Below are 18,850 nucleotides of genomic sequence, written 5' to 3' on the forward strand. Positions count from 1 at the left end.
TCACAGATCTGTTGCTCTATATACACCAACCCATTTCTCCCTCTAATTCTAAACTCTATCACCATGTCCCATTCTTCCAGGCCTTCTCAATCGAAGGACGGTCGCGCAAATCTGCGATTTCGACTCTGCTACAAACATGAAGGCCACTGCGACACCTTTTGCGAAGACCAGTACCGACCACGAGGTGAACAAGTGCCAGAATATGGGCCGCGAGGTAAGTAATGATCCTGCGCGCTTCCAGTGCCGTCCTCCGTTGCCTATGTCGAGCTCATACTGACGACAATGCCGCAGAATACCACCGGCATGGCGGCCTCCGCTGAGACGTCTGCGGAGACAAGCAGGGAAACGCGAAGACCCACGGGCTTTAAGAAGCCAAAGAGCCAAAAGAGATCACCGGGAAAATCCGCATGTGGCACCTTGTCATCGCCAAGCTCGTGGAGACCGACAAACGCAACCGTGAGATCCAGGACCAACCGTCGTGCTTGGAACCAAACTTGACCCAGCAGAGTCATTGCTCCAATCGCGGCACCTCCACCATCGTCAAGAAAGAGCACGAGGACGCGCAGGTTCAGACCGGCGAGAATACACATAGTGTACTTTCGAAAGCGACCCAGGACAACATCCACGGCCATGACGAGACCAATCTGTACGAGGAAGAAGTCAACCACGCTGAAGGAGACGACAACGAAATGGAGGACTACGATGAAGAAGAAGCTCGCATTCTCCTCGCCAACCACTCCAACGCCATGGCCCAGGGCTTTCTTGACGATCTCGCGGGCTTCAGGAAGCGCAACCAGGAGGCTTTGCACCAGTTTTTCCCACTTCGAGCTCGCGGGAAACATCACCGACATCGACAACGGCAGTCCAGGGATGGGATGTCACGGTGTCGGAGCCGACGTCATCGACAGAGGAAAGGAGTGATGGCATGACTTCGGTGCCGAGATTGGTCAGGGTATACGGAGGATCTATAGCAAAGGCGGTATTGTGAAAGGGGAGAGAGCGAGGGTGGACAGACGACCAGGAGTTCAGGGGTTTCGGGGGATATCAGTTATGGCTCCTGTACTTAAAATCCTTGTAGCACGTCTTCTCAGGATATCAGGAAGAATTTAAGGAGACATTCTCAATCCACACTTCACTCAGGTGTGTAGTCATACGGTTTGACAAGGAAAAAGGCGTGGATTGTGAACAATACCCTTGTTTCAACAGGAGGAAGAGTCGGCTTGCACTGTTTTTTTTTTTTTTTTTTCGCTCGACAATGTATTTCAGTCACCAGGTCTTTGTATTCCAGTTTTCTTGCTTTCCTTCCCTTGTCTCCTTTGCAGTATCTCTATCTAGAGAACTCCTTTGCGCAAAATCTGTCTCCAACTCCCTCCTCCTCAGTACCATCAATTTTTCCTCGGCTCCTCGTCTTGCCCATCGCTAATCGCAAACTTCCAAAGCACAAGTGGAGTCGTGGACGCAAACGCCTCTAGAAACACCTGCCTCCTACAAAGCCCTATCAACAGCATAATCAAAACTCATCTCACAATCAAGACAAACAACGTATCCCACCACTTCTCCACCACCCCAGCAAAACACACACACCACACATCCCGCAAATATGAGCCTGATTATTGGTCTGGAATCGACCCAATTACGTCATTGGGCCCGACCAATTGCACGTCCACTGGTCTACGGGAGCGGAGGTGAGGTTCCATGAGAATCCGGACCCCCTTTCTTTTTCATCACCTAGTTACTCCTAGTTACTGAGGTATAGAAAAGGGAACGTTGTGGGCGCTGGGACGAGTCCAGGTGTGCGCAAGGGATGATGTCTTTTGCTGTGAAAGTGTTGATTGGTGACGTGGAAAAAAATACGCAAGCCTAAATCCTAGTCAGTGATCTGGCAATTTCCATGACTACTGCCACTGCCACCACTGCTACCGCGAGCGCCATTCCTGGTATGAAGGGCGACGCGAAGAGTGATGGTCAAGGTGTCAAGACACACAAAACTAACACTACCACCACCATCGAAGCACAGCGTGCGAACGATAGGCAGGATCCAAGCAGCGCAAACGCACGCAGCGGCCCCGCGCAGTCAACCACTCATAAAAACTCATCCAACGACTACAACGAAGCGGGAGCGCTTTCTCTCCTTCTCGCTCGCGACTAACCTCGGCACCATACAAGCATGACGCACGACTTCGTCGCCGATCTGTCCCAGCAGGCAGCGCAGCCGTGCATGACGCGCTGCAGCGCGTCTCCTATTTTCTACTTCGATTACTACGGCAGTGACACCGCCGAGACGAGTACCGCTGCCGAGGATCGCTGTGATTTTGACGCCCGCAGCGGTGGCGTTGATGAGGGTTGCGTGCGAGGGGACCTTGGTACCAGGGGCACGACGGTGATGCGTAGGAGGTGGAGGACCAAGGGCTCTTGTGCAAGTGAGCTCCCTTCCTACCTTACCGCACACGGTTTGCTCATGGCGAAGAAGGACCGCTGTGATGTTCGATTTTGGTGTTTTCCTTCAGTTTCTTGGATATGAAGCTTGGGAATCTTGGGGACTTGGATGATTCTCTCTGAAGTCTTCTGGCGCGCATGAGAAATGACCAAAGACTCTCTCAACCCCTTGTTTTCAGATCGTGGTTCAGAGGGTTGAACTTTTGTCGGTGTTGTGGTTACTTGATCATGGGATGGCTCTGCTTTTCTTGGATCAGTTGCTTTCTTCGAAAGGAATAGGGACTCGGTATTTGCTTCGCTTCTCTTTTCTTTTCGCGCAGAGCTGTGAAGTGGCATTCGAGTGAATCTCCGTATAAAGGCAGCAAACACCACAAACACTAATGCCGCAAGGGCGAAGCTGAATGGAGTGTGCAAAAGGTCTAGGAAGAGGCGAGGACACAACAGATCGCAAGAAGACGATGACCTCATGACGGCACTGATTCCTCCTCTTTCCCCCCTCCTCCTCCTGAAAGATCGCTTATCTGAAACCCAGCGACGGCAATGGACGAGCCGAACACGAAGCCACCATGGCAGTGCTCGATAGAAGTTCGTGTTGCAGTTGCAAATGCGATTGCAGCTGTGAATATCTGAATCGGTATGCCAGCTCATGCGTCGTTGGCTCGCGGTGGGTAGATGCATGGGCAATGAAAATCATCATCGATGCACGGCCCAGCCCACGAGTCGTCATCCTAGAAGCAAGGTTGGTTCGCTGGCAGGTGGAGGAAGTCTTGTTGCGATAAAGCTTCGCGCGTGGTCGAACGGCCTGCATCCTCCTGACGTTGAACGGCGCTGTGGCCAGCACTCCTCGGCGTCTGTCCGCTCGCTGTACTGTCTGAAAGTTTCGCGAGACCTTGGATTGTAGTGCGGGAGCAGGGAAATAGTAATCTGTTCTGTGATGTCTGTCGTTTCCGGGCAAAGTTGATCGACGGACAGAGAAGTTTCGGCGTAGCGACCGCGGGACAGGTTCGCGTTTGACCGTGCCATTTCCTCGATCTTGCTTGCGTTGCCGCTGATAGATTAGGCGTTTTTCCGATCTCATCGTGACATAGTGGGCCTGGTTTGCTCCTGAGGCTGGACGGAGCAGGTGAGAAATGGCAGGAGGACAGTGGTCACGGTGTCTGCAGTCTCGTGGGATGTTGTGGTGGCTGGAATGGAGTGTTGGCTTGGACATTGGAATCCTTTTCTCTGGCAAAGACGAAGGCGTAGGATAGCCAGATGATCATCCTGACATCGCCCTTGTTTTCCTCTCTTGGAGGCTGGGTGATGTCCAAGGTCAATATGCAAGGCTTTGAGCGTAAAGATTCCCCGGAAAAAGGTGTAAGCAGAAGTCTGCATGTTCTCGTGCTCTTGGAGTGAGTAAAACATCGAGCAGGCAAGGAAAAGGAAAAGGGAAAAAAAAAAAAAAAAAAAAGCCAAACCGGTTTGTAGTCTCGTCGTTGTTCTGGATTACCAGGTCGAACAGTATCGTCAACTTGGACTCTTCGGCTGAGTAGAAGCGTAGCTTGTGAGCATGAGCATCTCCAAACTCCTCACCTACCTTCTCGTTTTCTATAAACCTAAGGAATAATTGGACAACGAGGTCAAGTTGAGTACCCCTGCCCCGTGGCCACTCTCGACAGGATAGGAGAATGATGGGCATTGTGGGGCCAATGTTCAGACACCCGTCATACACCCAAATGTCTTCAGTGGATACCGAATCTGGAGCAAGAACTATTCATACACCTACGTGCAGGTAGATCACCGAGAACGGTCGTACGACGCCGACGAGCGGGAGGGCAGCGCAAAAAGCGCACAGAGCAACAGTTGTTGGTGAAACAGGAGCTGTAGTGTCGACGTCGATATGGCGATGCCGAGTCTGCCTCCGTCATGGCTCCAGAGTCGCATGGTATTTGAAAACGTGATGAGAACGCACCTGGACGGAGAACGGGATGCCGTTCCCATCCTGGACAGAACATGGATGAAATGGAAGGCTATCGCCCTCACGGACGGTCAATGGTATTGGGTGAGGTGAGCGCGGCGATCAGGCCGGGAGGCATTATAAAAAGTGTTCTCATGCGGTGGTTGTGGATAAGGAGGTTGACGTAGCGAGTTCCAAACGTGGTAATCGTGCGCCGGAGACGCGAGCTGGGTGCGAACAGGTCGAAGAGGCAAAGGTTGGGCTGAGAGGAATTGACAGCTAGCCGGCATTTGGCGAAGACTCGCTTGCGCCCTTGTTGATCAGGATGCATGCTGGATGTTCATCGCTATTCTCAACGGTCATTGCCGTCAGTCAGCCAGGTAAAAGACGTGCGGGTTTGGCCAAGATAATGTCGGTTGACACGGCAGGAAGCGCCTGCCCGGTGCCTATGTAGTTCAGTCTCGTCGGAAATATGTCGATACAAGTCATGGCAAGTCAGTCAAAGTTGAGCACTGATGCCTCGTCCATTCAAGCGGGACAAAGTGGATTCCTCAATTGCGGGGCGCAGCCAGACGTTGCCATTCATCACATTAAAGGCCGGCGGGCAGCGGTCTTTCGGTGCAGCGTTTGATTTCACTTTTTAACCCTTGGGATATCAATACTTCTCTTTTCTTTTCTCCTTTCTTTTGAGTCGACAGCGAGTGCCGACTGATCCGACGGTCGAAAAAGCATGGCAAACACGTGACGCAACCCGCGAGAGTCGGGGCACCGAAGCGGCCAGGGAATGGACGGAGCTTGGTCGTTTGTAAAGGTCAATGCCAGATTGGGGTGATCAGGGCGTTTGTCGAGGGACGGCCTCGCACACGCTTGTCCAAATACGGAGGTCACGTGAGGTGAGCGAGATGCAAAGCCAAGCTAGCACCAAAGGGTCAGGCCTCGGTCCAGTATGATCCCGGTTGTGCTAAGCGACTATCGAAATGAAATCGACCCTGCCCCGGATTGTGGCAACGTCCATGCGGAGATGGGAGGACGAGGAGCATCACAACGACGACACAGTGGCAATTGGCGTGGGCGAAAGGAGACGGGTGACAGGCGTTGTTGTTGTTGTTGAAATGGGACAGTCCTCGGGGCAACAGTGGGAGTGTGCCATGTCTCTGTAGACGGCCGGCCCTTGCGGGCACTGTGGCCCTGTGATGCAAGGAAGGGTTCCAGAAACGAGCCAACAGCTTACCCGATGCGGCAGCGGGAGCATATGCAAGGACAGGAGCCGGGCGGATGCTTTCAGCAGAAGCAGAGAGCGGTGGCTGGGGATCAACAGGCGCAAAAAGGCCATAGAGTCTGCAAAGAGGCAAAGAAGAGGATGGTGAGCAGAGTGGAGACGCGGAAATTGAAACCACGAGGCTCTGCGGCGGGAAAAGGGCGGTGATTGGCGCAGACGCCGGCAGATGAGCCGAATGGACGAGAAGTGAAGACGCGTCGAAGGGTGAGTAAGCGGGAAGGGTGGTGTTGTGGTCATGATCGCGGTAGTGGTGGTTCTGACGTTTGTTCTGACTGTACCGTGTGTAGCCCGAAGGAGGGATTTCCCGGCGAGAAAGGCGATTGGGGAGGGCCCCCTTTTTTTTTTTTTTTTTTTTTTGTGGCAAGGAAAGTGGCCGAGCAGCAGTTGTCGAGTGTCTACATGTTGTTGAAGTATTCCAATGGGTACGGATGCTGTGTGTATGTAGTCGCCCTCGTCGTCGTCGTCGTCGTCCGTCCACCCCCCGTGTCGAGAGCCAAACCCACCGTGCCACAGTCGAGCAGCTCTCGCGGGCAATGAGCGAAATGAGGGCAGCGTAGTTTGATTGCTGTCTGATCTTTACCCGGATTCGACGCCTCGGGCCTGTTAGTGGGCCGCGAGAGAGAGAGAGAGAGAGAGAGAGAGAGGGAGAGTGAGAGGTTGCCCGCCGCCCGCCGCCCGCCGCCCGTTCTCACCTCACACCCCAAGTCAAGTCAGTCCGAGCCCTGCCCTAACACCCCTAACCGCACACCCACCGACCCCCCCCCCCCCCCCCCCAAACCCAACCCTTTTCTCTCGCCGTCGCACCGCGTCTCCATTGTGCGCCAGCTGCTGTCTCTACAAGTCAGCCTGCAGCTTGTGCTTGTGATATATCTCCCAACCCACCACTCGCCCACTGGTGCATCGCTGCCACTCCCGCCCCGTCCGCCCGCCCGTCCGCCGTCCGCTCAGCGCAGCTGCTGCCAATCCATCCGACCTCAGCCTCCGTTCTCTCCCTCTCCCCTTCGATCCTCTCTGCTCGGCTGCCTCGGACACGCTCGACCGCGCCTCGTCTCCCTTTGAGCAGACCTCGCGGCAAGGATCGTCCTTCTGAAACCCACTTCTTTCCTCCCTCGCCCAAGACCTGTCGAGCGAAGTCGCTGGCGTCGTCAAACTCGCTCAGTCCGTCCTTTGGCCATCAGGTGAGCCTCAATTGTTCCGCGCCCTGCCCCATCTTTCGCCTGAGCGATTGATTTCACTTCAACACCTTCCGCTATCCTCGACTCGCACCCGCCCTCGTCGCTGCCACCCGTCACGCGTCGCCGCTCCACCCTCTCTCGACCCTGCTGACCTGCCTCTCCCGACCAGCTGCTTCTTCGCCGTCGCGCGTCGACCCGCCGCCACCATTCTCCTATTCTCGCCCTCCTAGCCGTTTACTCGAGCTCGCCTCGCATCCGTCATCATGGGTTGTGGAATGTCTACAGAGGAAAAGGAGGGCAAGCAGAGGAACGAAGAGATTGAGAACCAACTTAAGAGGGACAAGATGATGCAACGAAACGAAATCAAGATGCTTCTGCTCGGTGAGCCTGCCTCTTGCAACAGGCCACGGCATGGTTCGCTAACATAGTGCAGGCGCTGGTGAATCGGGAAAGTCGACCATTCTTAAGCAAATGAAGCTCATCCACGAGGGCGGCTACTCTCGAGATGAGCGCGAAAGCTTCAAGGAAATCATCTTCTCCAACACGGTGCAGTCGATGCGCGTCATCCTCGAGGCCATGGAGTCGCTAGAGCTGCCGCTCGAGGACCAACGCTCCGAGTACCACGTCCAAACAATATTCATGCAGCCCGCCCAGATTGAGGGTGATAGCCTTCCCCCTGAGGTCGGCAACGCCATTGCAACCCTCTGGAAGGATGCCGGTGTCCAGGCTTGTTTCCAACGGTCGCGCGAGTACCAGCTGAACGACTCGGCCAAGTAGTAAGTAGCGACACTGTCTCGCCCGGGTGTTCCTGTTTCAGGCGCGCCGGCGTTGGTCATCCATGCCTGCTAACACGCCCAAGCTATTTTGATTCGATCGAGAGGATCTCGGCCCCCGACTACATCCCCAACGACCAAGATGTCCTCCGCTCTCGTGTCAAGACGACCGGTATCACCGAAACCACCTTCATCATTGGCGACCTTACCTACCGCATGTTCGACGTCGGTGGTCAACGTTCGGAACGTAAGAAGTGGATTCACTGTTTCGAAAATGTCACCACCATTCTCTTCCTGGTCGCCATTTCCGAGTACGACCAACTGCTTTTCGAAGACGAGACGGTCAATCGTATGCAGGAAGCTCTCACCCTCTTCGACTCGATTTGCAACTCGCGGTGGTTCGTCAAGACGTCAATCATCTTGTTCCTGAACAAGATTGATCGCTTCAAGGAGAAGCTTCCCGTTTCGCCAATGAAAAATTACTTTCCTGACTACGAGGGCGGTTCCGACTACGCCGCGGCCTGCGACTACATCCTCAACCGCTTCGTGTCGCTCAATCAACATGAGACGAAGCAGATCTACACACACTTTACGTGCGCCACGGATACCATGCAAATCCGTTTCGTCATGGCGGCTGTCAACGGTATGTTTACATCATGTGCAACACGAAGACGGCGACTAATCCCTTGCAGACATCATCATCCAAGAGAACCTCCGGATGTGTGGTTTAATATGAGAGGCGCAGCCGACCAGGCGGGTAAATGAGTAGTCTATAAAAGTAGACATGGAGGAAACGCCCTGTATGAAAGGGCATCTGCAATGTCACATATACGGCGTTTGAGCAGTGCGCGGGAGGGAGGTGCTTCATTCCCACAACGGCATCCGCGCGACTCTTTTGGGGGTTCTTCGGTTTCTTTTTCGTTTTTGTTTCTGGCTGACAGTGTTTATTCCACACACGGGCAAAGTACGGGAAGGCGATGGGCGATGGGGCGAAGTAAAGCGAAGCAAGCAAGCAAGCTCGCACTGCGTGTGTGGTTGCGTCTGTAGCGGGTGGAGAGAGAGGCGGTTGATACCAGCTCTTCGTTTCTTTTTCCTCTCTTTTTTTTTCTTGTCCCGATTCGAAGCCTTTTTTTTTTTTTTTTTCTTTTCTCTCTCTCTGTTTCCTCTCTTAACACCACCACCGCCACCACCATTACTCTTATTACTCTTACTATTACTGTACTCTGTTTGCAGAGCACCCTTTTTTCATTGCAGCGGACAGCAAGAGAGCGAGCGAGCGGCGAGGTGGAGAAGCGGAAGAAAAGGAGGACTATGTTGAAGGCTGAAGAGATGAAGTTGTCGTTGGACTCTTTGTAGCTGGTACTTGGACTCTGGACACGGCTACAGCAGCAGCAATGGTGGTGGTGGTGGTGGTGGTGGTGGTAGCGGCAGCTGGGCACTCAGTGCCATGGGTGTGGTGTGTTGTAGCTTGGCGTCACATGACGTAGCCGGACCACCTGGGCTGGCAGTCAGCCAGACCGACAGCCTACCGCAGCTACCACACATGGCCTGTTTTTTTGGCTCCGTCCCTGCAGCCGCCACTTTGGCTAGCCACCTACCTGTAGCTTAGCTTAGATTAGCTTAGCTGCAGCTCTCGCTCGCAGCAAGTTGAGCTTCTTGTACCTACCTACACGTCTGCCTCGCTCTTAGATCGTCCGTCATGCCAACGTTGATCGTTTTCTTTCTCCTCTGCTTGAAATGCATTTTGCGCTTGTCAGTCATTGTGTTTTATGGTCGGTGGTCGAGTCCAATCACAGGTAGAATGACGGGAGTGCCCCCTGCCCTCTGCCAGAGGAAAAAAGCTCCAAACCACTAGATCCTCTCCTCGATCTTTTTTTCGTGTCTCCTTTACACCTATCTCCATGCCATCTATGCTACCTCCTCCCTCCTCCAGACACACGAGACAGACATGCGGACAAGCAAGCAACCAACAAACAAGCAGCAGCAGCAAGAAGGCAATCAGGCAGCCCAGCAGGGGTTGCGCGTGGGCGTCGTCTCAGACGTCCGGCCAACCAAACCTCAAACCTGAAAAGCACCTCACCTCAAACTTGCAGCTTTTTCAAGGCAGGCAGGCAGGCAGGCAGGCAGGCACGTACCTACGTTCGCTGGTTGACGCGCCCGCCTTGCGCCACTGGCGTCTCATGGTACGGCATACAATGGTGTCGCGAGGGGCGGTTACCGTGTGGAGTGGAGTGGAAGGCGTGTATGTATGTATTAGGGAGATTCCCTAACCGTGATACTGCTGTAGGTTGTTCTTTGGCTCGTTCTTCGGTACAACCTTTGTACTTGGTGAAAGTGGTACCGATCTTCGAGTTTGCATTCGAATTCGAATGCTGCTTTTGACCCACCACATCATGTACTTACCTCGGTAGGTACTTCTTGCCGATATCTCTACTCTACCACTGACAGCCGGCATCAGATGGAGCGGAGAAGCCGACGGGATGCGGTCCACTATAGGTGCCGTGATGAGCTGCTGCATCCTTCGTTGCGTGCCCGCCGCCGCCGCCGCCGCCGCCAAGAGCCTCCAACAGCAATTCATCAATCTACGCCGCTTCCTTTTCCATCGTGCCAAGCCAAGCAACACATATCTCTATCGTTCTTTCTTCTCTCTTCTCATCATATAGGTCGTCTCATCTCTCACTCACCCTAGTTGCACCCATCCACCAGACGCTAAAGACGTGAAGAAGCTTGAAGACCCGGTGGTGCACGCACACACCTACAAAGGCACTCGTCGCTCGCCCAGACCAAGTCGGCCAGCCAGCCCGACGGCCTTATCTATCTATCAACCAGCATTATTTCGTTCGGTTCGCATCGAACGACGCTCGCCGTCCAACAACACTTTTTCGTATCAACGCCGCAGCGCAGACCCCTACCTACGCCCTGCGCTGCCCTGCGCTGCCCTGCGCTGCTCCCTCTGTCCTTTCCTGCCCGCCCGTGCCCCGTGCCCACAGAGGACCAGCAAGCGGGTCCGACCAACGGCGAAAGAGCCCGCGGCCGCGCCCCTCGCTTGTTTGCTTGGTTGGCTCATTGGCTCTGACTGGCTGGCTGGCGCACGGATGAATAATGGGCTGGGTTCCTTCGTTTGTTGCATGGATGCATGAATGGAGCGAGCGAGCGAGGGGCGCTGAGTGGAGCGAGCGTAATTGTGGATGGCTTGTTAGATGGAGCGAGCGAGGATGGATGGGAGAGATGGGATTTGGGAATTGGGTGGGAGGGAGCATGCAGAGCGGCAGTCGAATTGTGAGGTTTCAGGGACTCGCAGGGCAAAGGATGGTGACGACGGTGGGGCGGACAAGGATTGACATGAGTTGGGCTGAAGGGGGATGGTTGCGGCGAGGCAGAAGTCGAGGAAGACGAAGAACAGAAGAGACGGAAGGAGACGAGATGATGAAAGCAAACCGCATCCTAAACAAACGTCTCGATGACGAAACACGCGACACATCATATACCGTCTGGTCGTTGATCAAAACAGCGCCAGGAGGTGACGAACGCCGATCACGATCCCCCTCCAGGTCGTCTTCCCGTTGATGGCGATGGCCGTTACGTGGTGTTGAATGCTGAAACGTCTCTCATGCTTCTGCGAGTCAACATCGCTGCCGACGCACATGCACCCCAGAACCATACTCGCTGCTCCACCCACTCGTTCATCACGACACCACCATCGCCGCCGCCATGCAATTTCACGCGAGTCAGCGCGGCCAAAGAAGTCGAAGCGACCGAAATGGCATGTCATTCAATGCCTTTTACTTGCCCTCCCTTACGCCCAATTGCCCGTCGCCCGTCGCCAACACCACCACCACCACCCGCACACGACGACATCGACATCGCTAGCACGTTGACGGAAAAAAAACTTCACCCGCTCGTGTCTGCCGTCGCTAAATGTTTTCAGCTGGAGACGCTAGAAATTGCTTCTTGTTGGTTGCTTCCACCTGTCGTTGCGCGCTCTCGGGACGGACACAGGCGTCTCCGATCGACCACCACCCAGCCCAGGAACACCTCTCCATCCATCCATCCATCCATCCATCCATCCGTCTGCACAGCACAGCACAGCACAGCAGCAACGGCAATGACGGCAGCGTCGGCGGCGGCAACATGGGTACTTACGCGACGAACCAGACGCGACAGACGGATAGACGGACGCGACGCATGCGCCTTGCCCTCTTTAGCACGCCTCATTCAGTCAGTCAGTCACGGCTGAATGTACACTGTGTGTACATATGCATGTATACACGTACGCGGGCGGCCTGAAGTAGCGAAGTCGAGTACTCTACCTAGGTATGTGTGTAGCCATCTGACTGCGGTCTTGGTTTTGATTTCTCTTTTACGTGCTTTGATGGGGACTGGAGGCTGGGAGCAGACATAGCCAAGTGCATGGCATACACAGCGTTAGAAGAGAAGGTAGGTGGGTGGGTGGATACTGGGTAGATGGAAGCTAAGAGGTAACCAAGTGGCCAAACGCGTGCGTTCGTCGCTGCCGGCCCGCGCTGGAAACGGCAGTTGCGCCCGTTGTTACGTCGTGTTGTGTCGCCGAGTGGCTGGCTGGCTGGATGGATGGATGGATGGATGGATGCTGTGGTGTACTTACTGTACATACATACATACATACATACATACATACATACATACAGTACAGCTCAGCTACTACCGGCACGGCAGTGTAAATGTATGGTAGCTGTTCTGTGCGTGTACGTGTAGGTATGTACTGTGCTGACCACATGGTACCTACCCCTTCAAGCACATCTCACCTCCATCCTTCTCCTCCTTGTCCACAACAAAGCAGCAGCTCCAGGATTTCCCGCAAACCGACATACCTACCTACCTACCTTCCTACCTTCCTACCTTCCTACCTTCCTACCTACCTTCCTACCTATGCAGACAGACAGACCCTCGGCGAATCCGGCACACACGCACCAAACAAACAAACAAACCCCCGAGATGGCCGTCCTCTCTGAGTCTGGAACTTCATGTATGCACTGCACTGTACACATCATGTGCCTAATCACATACAGAGATAGATCCACACACATAGGGCATTTTATTCCGCGCGTCATGTACAGCGAGTATAGTGCATACATGCATGCATGCATGCATGCATGCAGGACATGCCATGCCAAGCCATGCGGGCTGACGGCATGCCGACGCGGCGGGCACGACAGTCGGACAGACGGCTGGACAGGTCGGCTGGCTGGACGAGATGAGATGGGACTTGGCTTTTTGTATGTTTGTATGTATGCGTGGTGGATTGATTGATTGATTGATTGATTGATTGATTGATTGTGAATGATTGATTGATTAGTTGTGAGTTGGTGAGTGGAGGAGTGGTGTAGATTTACATGCATACTATATACACATGTAGCCAGCACGCACGTAAGGTAGGAAGAGCTGGAAAGGATGGATGGGGATTGTTCTGTTTTGCGAAGAAAGAGAGAGAGAGAAAGAAAGAGGTTGGCGAGTGTGAAGTGAGTGGCTGGCCAAGTCATGTCGCACAACTCCCGTGCTCCCGTACCAGGACACGCCGCCAGTGGCGGACAAGGGTGTCTGTCAGTCACCTCTCCTCCGGCAACCCTTTTTGGCGTCGGGTCGTTTACTTTCCGGTGCCGATGGTCGCTTGTGTGTATCTGGATGGATGGATGTACGGACGAGAGCACAAGAGGCTGGAAGGCATGTGCCCGCCCGCAGCCCGGACGGAGAGTTTGCGTCGTCGAGGGTTGATTGGTTGGTGAGACGACGGGTGGGTGGTGTGGTTTTTGTGGGTTACACGGGCGCCTCTTGCTGGGCGAATCATCGTCTAGGTGGCTGGTTTGGTGTGGGCGTTGACGTTGTTGGCATCAATGTGAGGTGAGGCGAAGAAGACTGGGCTTGGAGGGATGCTTGGATGATGGATGGCGCTGGTGTGTTTCTTGGAGTGTCGAGGAAAACTCATTGGACCCATTCGACTCCCTTCTGACCGCCCTTTGTGCTGGAGTTCAGTACTCGGAAACACATTCATGCCATTTGCGATGTCAGACTGAAGAAAAGTCCAATTAAATAGTCCGCCAAATGGTAAGTCCAAGGCCCGAAAGCTATATCACAGAGAAGTTTTGAAGATGAAGTTTTCGTCAGATCGTGCAAGCCATGCGAAGACGTCGTCAGGAGCCAAAAGAAGATAGCCACCCATGGAAGCAAGAAAAATATCCTCCTCTTATACCCAAAGTGTGTCGTGACTTGGTCAATTTGTTCCACCACCTCGACAAGACAAGGCTACTTCCCACTGCCGCTCTCACTACTGCTCTTTTGAACTTGAATCTCGTCGCCGTCCCTGTCCGTAGCATCAGTGTCCTCCTCCTCCTCCTCCTCCTCCTCCTCCTCCTCCTCCTCCTCCTCCTCCTCCTCCTCATCTTCCTCGTCGCTTTCATCCTCGCTCTCCATCTCGGTTGCTGCACCGGCAAAGGACGTCCGGCGACTCTGCATGACCATGCTCGTCCGCGAGCTCGCCACCGAGTTGACGTGGAAGCTAAAGTCCATTTCGCCGACGAGGCCCTTGACCTCGCGCAGCAGCTTCTCAATGTCCATGGTCACGCAGCGCGTCGCGATTTGGATCACGGCAAAGGCCGCGTAGCCTGGCTCCATGACGTGCTTGAGCGACAGGATGTCCTGGTCCAGTTCTTCGAGCCGGTTGGATAACGCGTATGGTTGTGGTGGCTTGAGGTACGGGGGCAGGGGTTGCCCGTTTTTGATGGCAGCCGAAAGGAGCGCGAGGAGTGATGTGATTTCGTGAGCGGTGAGGTTGACGTTGGAGAGAAGGCGGCGGAAGTCGTGGGCCCAGGCGGTTTCGGAGGTCGTGACGGGATTGGAGAAGGTTTGCGAGGCGAATGCTAGGAGCGCAATGTAGCGAGTGATGCTGCAAAGCAATAGTTCATTCAGACAGTGTATCCATTTGGTGCTCGGGAGACTTACTTTTCGACGCAATTCAAAATCAGTGTGTATCTTTCTCGGGGAAACTTGCCACCAATTGCAAGCTCCCACTTTTGGAATTCCGCCGTCGCACGCAGACTCGTGAGGAGGAGGAGCTGCTTTGAATAGACTTTTAGACGCTGCTTCTGCATTTTTCGTCCAGGGCTGCTCTTAGACTTCAAGTCGCCCTCTTCACCCCGCACGCGCGCCCTGAAGGTTTCGTGAACAATTGAATAGTAGTTGGCCAAGAGGTAAAGCGCCGAGCCCAGCTGGCTGCGAAGTTCAGAGTGTTCCGAGATGGGATAGGGGAAGAAGGTCCAGATGAAAGCCACCGCGAGTCCACCACAGACTGTGGCAAGACGGTATGGCGCGAGCAAATACACTGGATAATAGGGCTGGCCGTTGGATTCAGCCCGAGTCTTTCCAAGCTTTTTGACCTGAAGTTCGTAGCCGATGATCGTCGTCAGCGTCATGACGCTGATCAAACCAATAATTACGTATCTGAAAGCTCTGTCAGCATCGTATGGCTTGCAAAAATAAGATGAGAGAAACATACCGGGGCTTTTTCAATATTATGTAGAAATAGCTGGCGGCGCTGATCCAGTAAAAGACAATGACACCAGGAATACGGCCGTCGACAATGTACCAGACGACAAACGAGACACACATAGCGCCGAAGGTACCAATGATTCGTAGCGAAAAGCTGAAGAGACTCTGTCCGGCAGTAGGAGTCATACTAATAGCAACCTGTTTCCCGTGAGCAGAGTACAGTGTTTTGCGAGAAACTAACTGACCATCATCATTGCCCATAAGAGACGCTGCCGAATAAAGAATGACTGTGTTGTGGACAAGAAGTTCACAATACCTAAATCCGTCAGCAACAGCATCCCACTCGAGGAAAAGGGACGCACCAATGGTCATGGTAGCACAGGCTACACGTAGGCCAAAGACGGATTCCCTTGATCTCAGAAAGTTAGGGATAGCTCTAATAGAGTCACCGATCTTCTCTGCGGTGTTTTCGGGGGGCAGATCTGTGCAACTGTCAGTTTCTATGCCCTGTTCCCTCGCAAAATTGTGGGCACGACGAACGTTCAGGATCACGTCGCTTGTGATAGGCTTGACCCAAGTGGACTTGAGTTCCGCCATTGACATCGCCCATCATGTTGTCTGCACCATGCTCGGCATCTTCATCCTTGAGTAAGTTGCGGAGCCATTTCCTGAGCCGCTTGTGTCCGGGAACAATGACACGCCTGTGGTCAAGTTTTCCGTATGCGACTCGATCGTCTGCCCACCGAACAAATTCAAGAACCTGCTTGGCCGTTGAATACAAGAGATATTCCATCTGGACAGCTGTTAGCGAGCGCGAAACTCCTCGAGCCGTGCTACCCACGTAAAGCAAAGCGAAAAGCGACCTTTGGCCTTTTTCACCGGCCTTCGGCCTGTCGTCACAAAACTCGAATTTGTTTGGATTGTCGAAAAAGCCCTCTGGAAGTGTGATGCCTTTCCGACAGCACCACTCGCTTAGCGCGATCCGTCGTCCGTCGTAGAAATGTTGAATCTCTTGTTCAAGATACTCGCAAAAGGCTCCTTCCCCAGGTTGGGCATGGCTGCCCTTGGACTCGACATCGCCAGCGGCTTTTTTCATGGCCTTCTTCTCTCCTCTGGAGAACTTTTTGATTTTGGTTCTTTGTTGGACGTGATCAAGACCCATGTCCATCATGGTGAAAATCTTTTGGAAGGGCTCATGCACAGTTCTCATAATGTCGTTCCAATCTTCCACCAATCGCCTCCTGTCCATTTTGCGCGCTCCGATTTCGAGATTTTGATAGTTGGGATCTTGGTAGCCGTTGAGTTCGGTAAGACGTTCGAATATGTCGACCACGGAGCTTAGACCGGCCAGCGGAAGCATAACAGACCGCAACAATCTCGACATTGCTTGGAGATCATCAGGGCCGAGAAATCCCCAAGCTATTTCTCTTTTTGCAAAGGGAAGGTCTTGTTGAAGCTTGCCCTGGAGAGCTTGGATAGCAGCAACGGATTGTTTCACTGTCTGGGCTTCCGGCTGGCGCTGCCTATCTCCGGACAAGCCTGTGGAAACCCTGTAGAACATGTCTTTGATTTCCATGCTTTGAAAGTAATCAGAGTGGGCTTGAATAGACTTGCGCAGGGCTCCAATGTAGGCATTCATAGTGCCCAGCACTATTTTACGCGACGTCACTGTTTTCACGTTAGAACCAGGCAGTCAATTAAGAGTCTGATAACGCACTTGGAAGAATAAAGAGTGAGACTCCGGTGGCCAACCCAAAGCCGGTCATGAAAGTTTTGAGGAGCCTCATTATAAATGATATCGATGCGCTCATCGTCACCATCCGAGGGGCATTTGTCGACGCAACAACGACAAACACGGTGTAAATGATACCGGGAAATTGCAGAGTGGGCTGATATTTTGCTCTCATCATGTTGACAAAATAAGTTTGGAAAAATAGCCAAACTCCACAAACTGCGGAGGCAGATGAGTTGTACTTGGCTGTGGCATCAACGCCAGAATGCTGACGAGCCTTGACGGCGCAGTAACACATGAGCAAGTTCAGACAAGTCGCCAAGCACGTGGCGACGATATCCAAAAACATGGTCTGCATGAACTTTGCTCGGGGCATTACCGCAAAGCCGAAAATTGAGATGATGGCCACGAGATAGCCGACCGTGGTATACACCTCGGAGACGTCGGTGGCTTGATACATGGCCATTGCAATAACGGGCGGAAGAGCTCCTTTCCCCATGAGCAAAAGGGTGGGAACATCGAGATCGGGCCCATGTTTGCTGTAAAGCTCCTTGATCTTGGTCATGAAGGTCTTCTTCTCTTTTCTGCGGAACGAGGAGCCGATGGTGCTGACCCTCCGGGTACGTGAGGGGCCTAATTGGCTAGCGGCATCGGCAGTCGCAGTGGAGACTTTATCAATGTCTTCCATGTTGGCAGAGGAGTGCTGGAAAAGGACGAACGAGGGGTTCAGGGCGCGTCAAAAGAAGGAGAGGACGACAGTGTCACCAGCATGGTCTCGAGGTTCCACAAGGCCAAACGGAGGGCGCGGAGGTGACTGAGCCGAAAGCAAACAAGCCAGAGGAAAACGCGGCGACAAAAGGCGGAGAGGAGCGTTGCGCTTTGGCCTCAGTTGGGCGTCGAAACTCGAGCGCAAGGGCCACAAGATCCATGTGACGTACTGGGTAGCTCCAGGTCGCCTCTGCTCAGCCCTGCCTACTATCCCGTCGCTTTGTCTTCCCTACAGCTCCATCTCTAGCTGCACTGCATCACACCAACTCACCGCGCGTCTCTCAGATTGCTGCTCATCGAATCACCTACCCCTTTTCTTGTCGCGAAAATTTTTACTGCTCTGAAAACGCATCTCGACCGCCGCGATAGCTGCACCTCATGACCGAAGCCTCTGACAGCGTCGTCAATCTTTACCCACTACGCCATCACAGGTCACCGACTCTATGAACAACCAAGACCACATGAACAGGGTTCCAGCGGTACCGGACATGCCTTGTTTCAATGCGTGTCTCGGACTCCTACGGCTGCTGCTGCGAAGAAAAAGAAACTTTTTGCCAAACAACCCCACATTCGGACAGGGCGCACGACAAGGCCTCTTAGGTGGACATATCCACGACGTCGTGTTTCTCGTCCCGCGCAACGACAGCGGTCAGCAATCCATTATGGAGGCTTGAATACTGTGCCGTGGCTTGATATCAATCGTGTTTAAACAAGGCCTGAGAAAGCGTTGTGACGCGTCAAGAGCGTTTAAGCACAGTCTTTGTCGCTGTCTGGGAGAGACTGGAAGCTGCTTCAATTGACGTTCCAAGGATCAATTTCGCACGTGTCACCGCTTTTCAATTCCTCTGCTGGTCTATCGGGCTTCACGACCTCAGTGGAATTGAAATTTTTTTCCTCCCACTTTCTGTTTACTACCGTATAGTTTGAAGACTTGACACGTGAAGTCGACGAAGAGGACCGAGCGTCTGCATGGCCAGCAACGAATTCTCCAAATAGCGCCCCGGACCCCACATGTCCCTTCTCGCTCGAAGTAGCGAAAAGTCATGGCACCCAATCATGCAAGCTTTTGTTGATCATCATTGTGGCCGCGCTTAAGGAGCTGTCTTTTTGCACCCCTGCTGCCGCTCAAGAAGTATCTGTTCTCTACCGTGGCTCCATCCGGGAAGCTATCATTCGCTACCAGAGCTGCGCCAAGGGCCTAGGTTGCTGTCGTTTGTTGTTGCGGATACT

General features: G+C 53.5%; 5 protein-coding genes across 5 annotated transcripts; 2 read left to right on the plus strand and 3 right to left on the minus strand.

Moving 5' to 3' along the window:
- Nucleotides 1-2,737: 2,737 nt before the first annotated feature.
- On the minus strand, nucleotides 2,738-3,901 carry IWZ02DRAFT_290315 (uncharacterized protein). Its single transcript, XM_066763775.1, has one exon. It carries the CDS (start codon nucleotides 3,644-3,646, stop codon nucleotides 2,954-2,956), a length of 693 nt encoding a protein of 230 aa, XP_066621557.1. The 5' UTR covers nucleotides 3,647-3,901; the 3' UTR covers nucleotides 2,738-2,953.
- Nucleotides 3,902-6,985: 3,084 nt separating this feature from the next.
- IWZ02DRAFT_290347 (G-protein alpha subunit) lies at nucleotides 6,986-8,439 on the plus strand. The gene is made up of 4 exons (XM_066763776.1): nucleotides 6,986-7,207; nucleotides 7,260-7,602; nucleotides 7,686-8,242; nucleotides 8,292-8,439. The coding sequence occupies exons 1-4, from the start codon at nucleotides 7,090-7,092 to the stop codon at nucleotides 8,333-8,335; spliced, it is 1,062 nt and encodes a 353-aa protein (XP_066621558.1). The 5' UTR covers nucleotides 6,986-7,089; the 3' UTR covers nucleotides 8,336-8,439.
- A 2,595-nt stretch (nucleotides 8,440-11,034) lies between these two features.
- On the plus strand, nucleotides 11,035-11,923 carry IWZ02DRAFT_290418 (uncharacterized protein). The gene has a single exon (XM_066763777.1). It carries the CDS (start codon nucleotides 11,210-11,212, stop codon nucleotides 11,834-11,836), a length of 627 nt encoding a protein of 208 aa, XP_066621559.1. The 5' UTR covers nucleotides 11,035-11,209; the 3' UTR covers nucleotides 11,837-11,923.
- Nucleotides 11,924-12,172: 249 nt separating this feature from the next.
- On the minus strand, nucleotides 12,173-13,270 carry IWZ02DRAFT_453895 (uncharacterized protein). Its single transcript, XM_066767685.1, has one exon. The coding sequence runs from the start codon at nucleotides 13,116-13,118 to the stop codon at nucleotides 12,474-12,476; it is 645 nt and encodes a 214-aa protein (XP_066621560.1). The 5' UTR covers nucleotides 13,119-13,270; the 3' UTR covers nucleotides 12,173-12,473.
- Nucleotides 13,271-13,378: 108 nt separating this feature from the next.
- Nucleotides 13,379-17,723, minus strand: IWZ02DRAFT_500037 (uncharacterized protein). The gene is made up of 8 exons (XM_066770249.1): nucleotides 16,838-17,723; nucleotides 15,962-16,788; nucleotides 15,661-15,913; nucleotides 15,483-15,602; nucleotides 15,366-15,436; nucleotides 15,128-15,318; nucleotides 14,575-15,072; nucleotides 13,379-14,518 (listed from the first exon to the last, which is right to left on the minus strand). Exons 1-8 carry the CDS (start codon nucleotides 17,538-17,540, stop codon nucleotides 13,879-13,881), a joined length of 3,303 nt encoding a protein of 1,100 aa, XP_066621561.1. The 5' UTR covers nucleotides 17,541-17,723; the 3' UTR covers nucleotides 13,379-13,878.
- Nucleotides 17,724-18,850: the final 1,127 nt, after the last annotated feature.

The sequence above is a fragment of the Phyllosticta citriasiana genome (genome assembly GCF_038021145.1).
Source record: "Phyllosticta citriasiana strain CBS 120426 chromosome Unknown IWZ02scaffold_8, whole genome shotgun sequence".
Lineage (NCBI taxonomy): Eukaryota > Fungi > Ascomycota > Dothideomycetes > Botryosphaeriales > Phyllostictaceae > Phyllosticta > Phyllosticta citriasiana.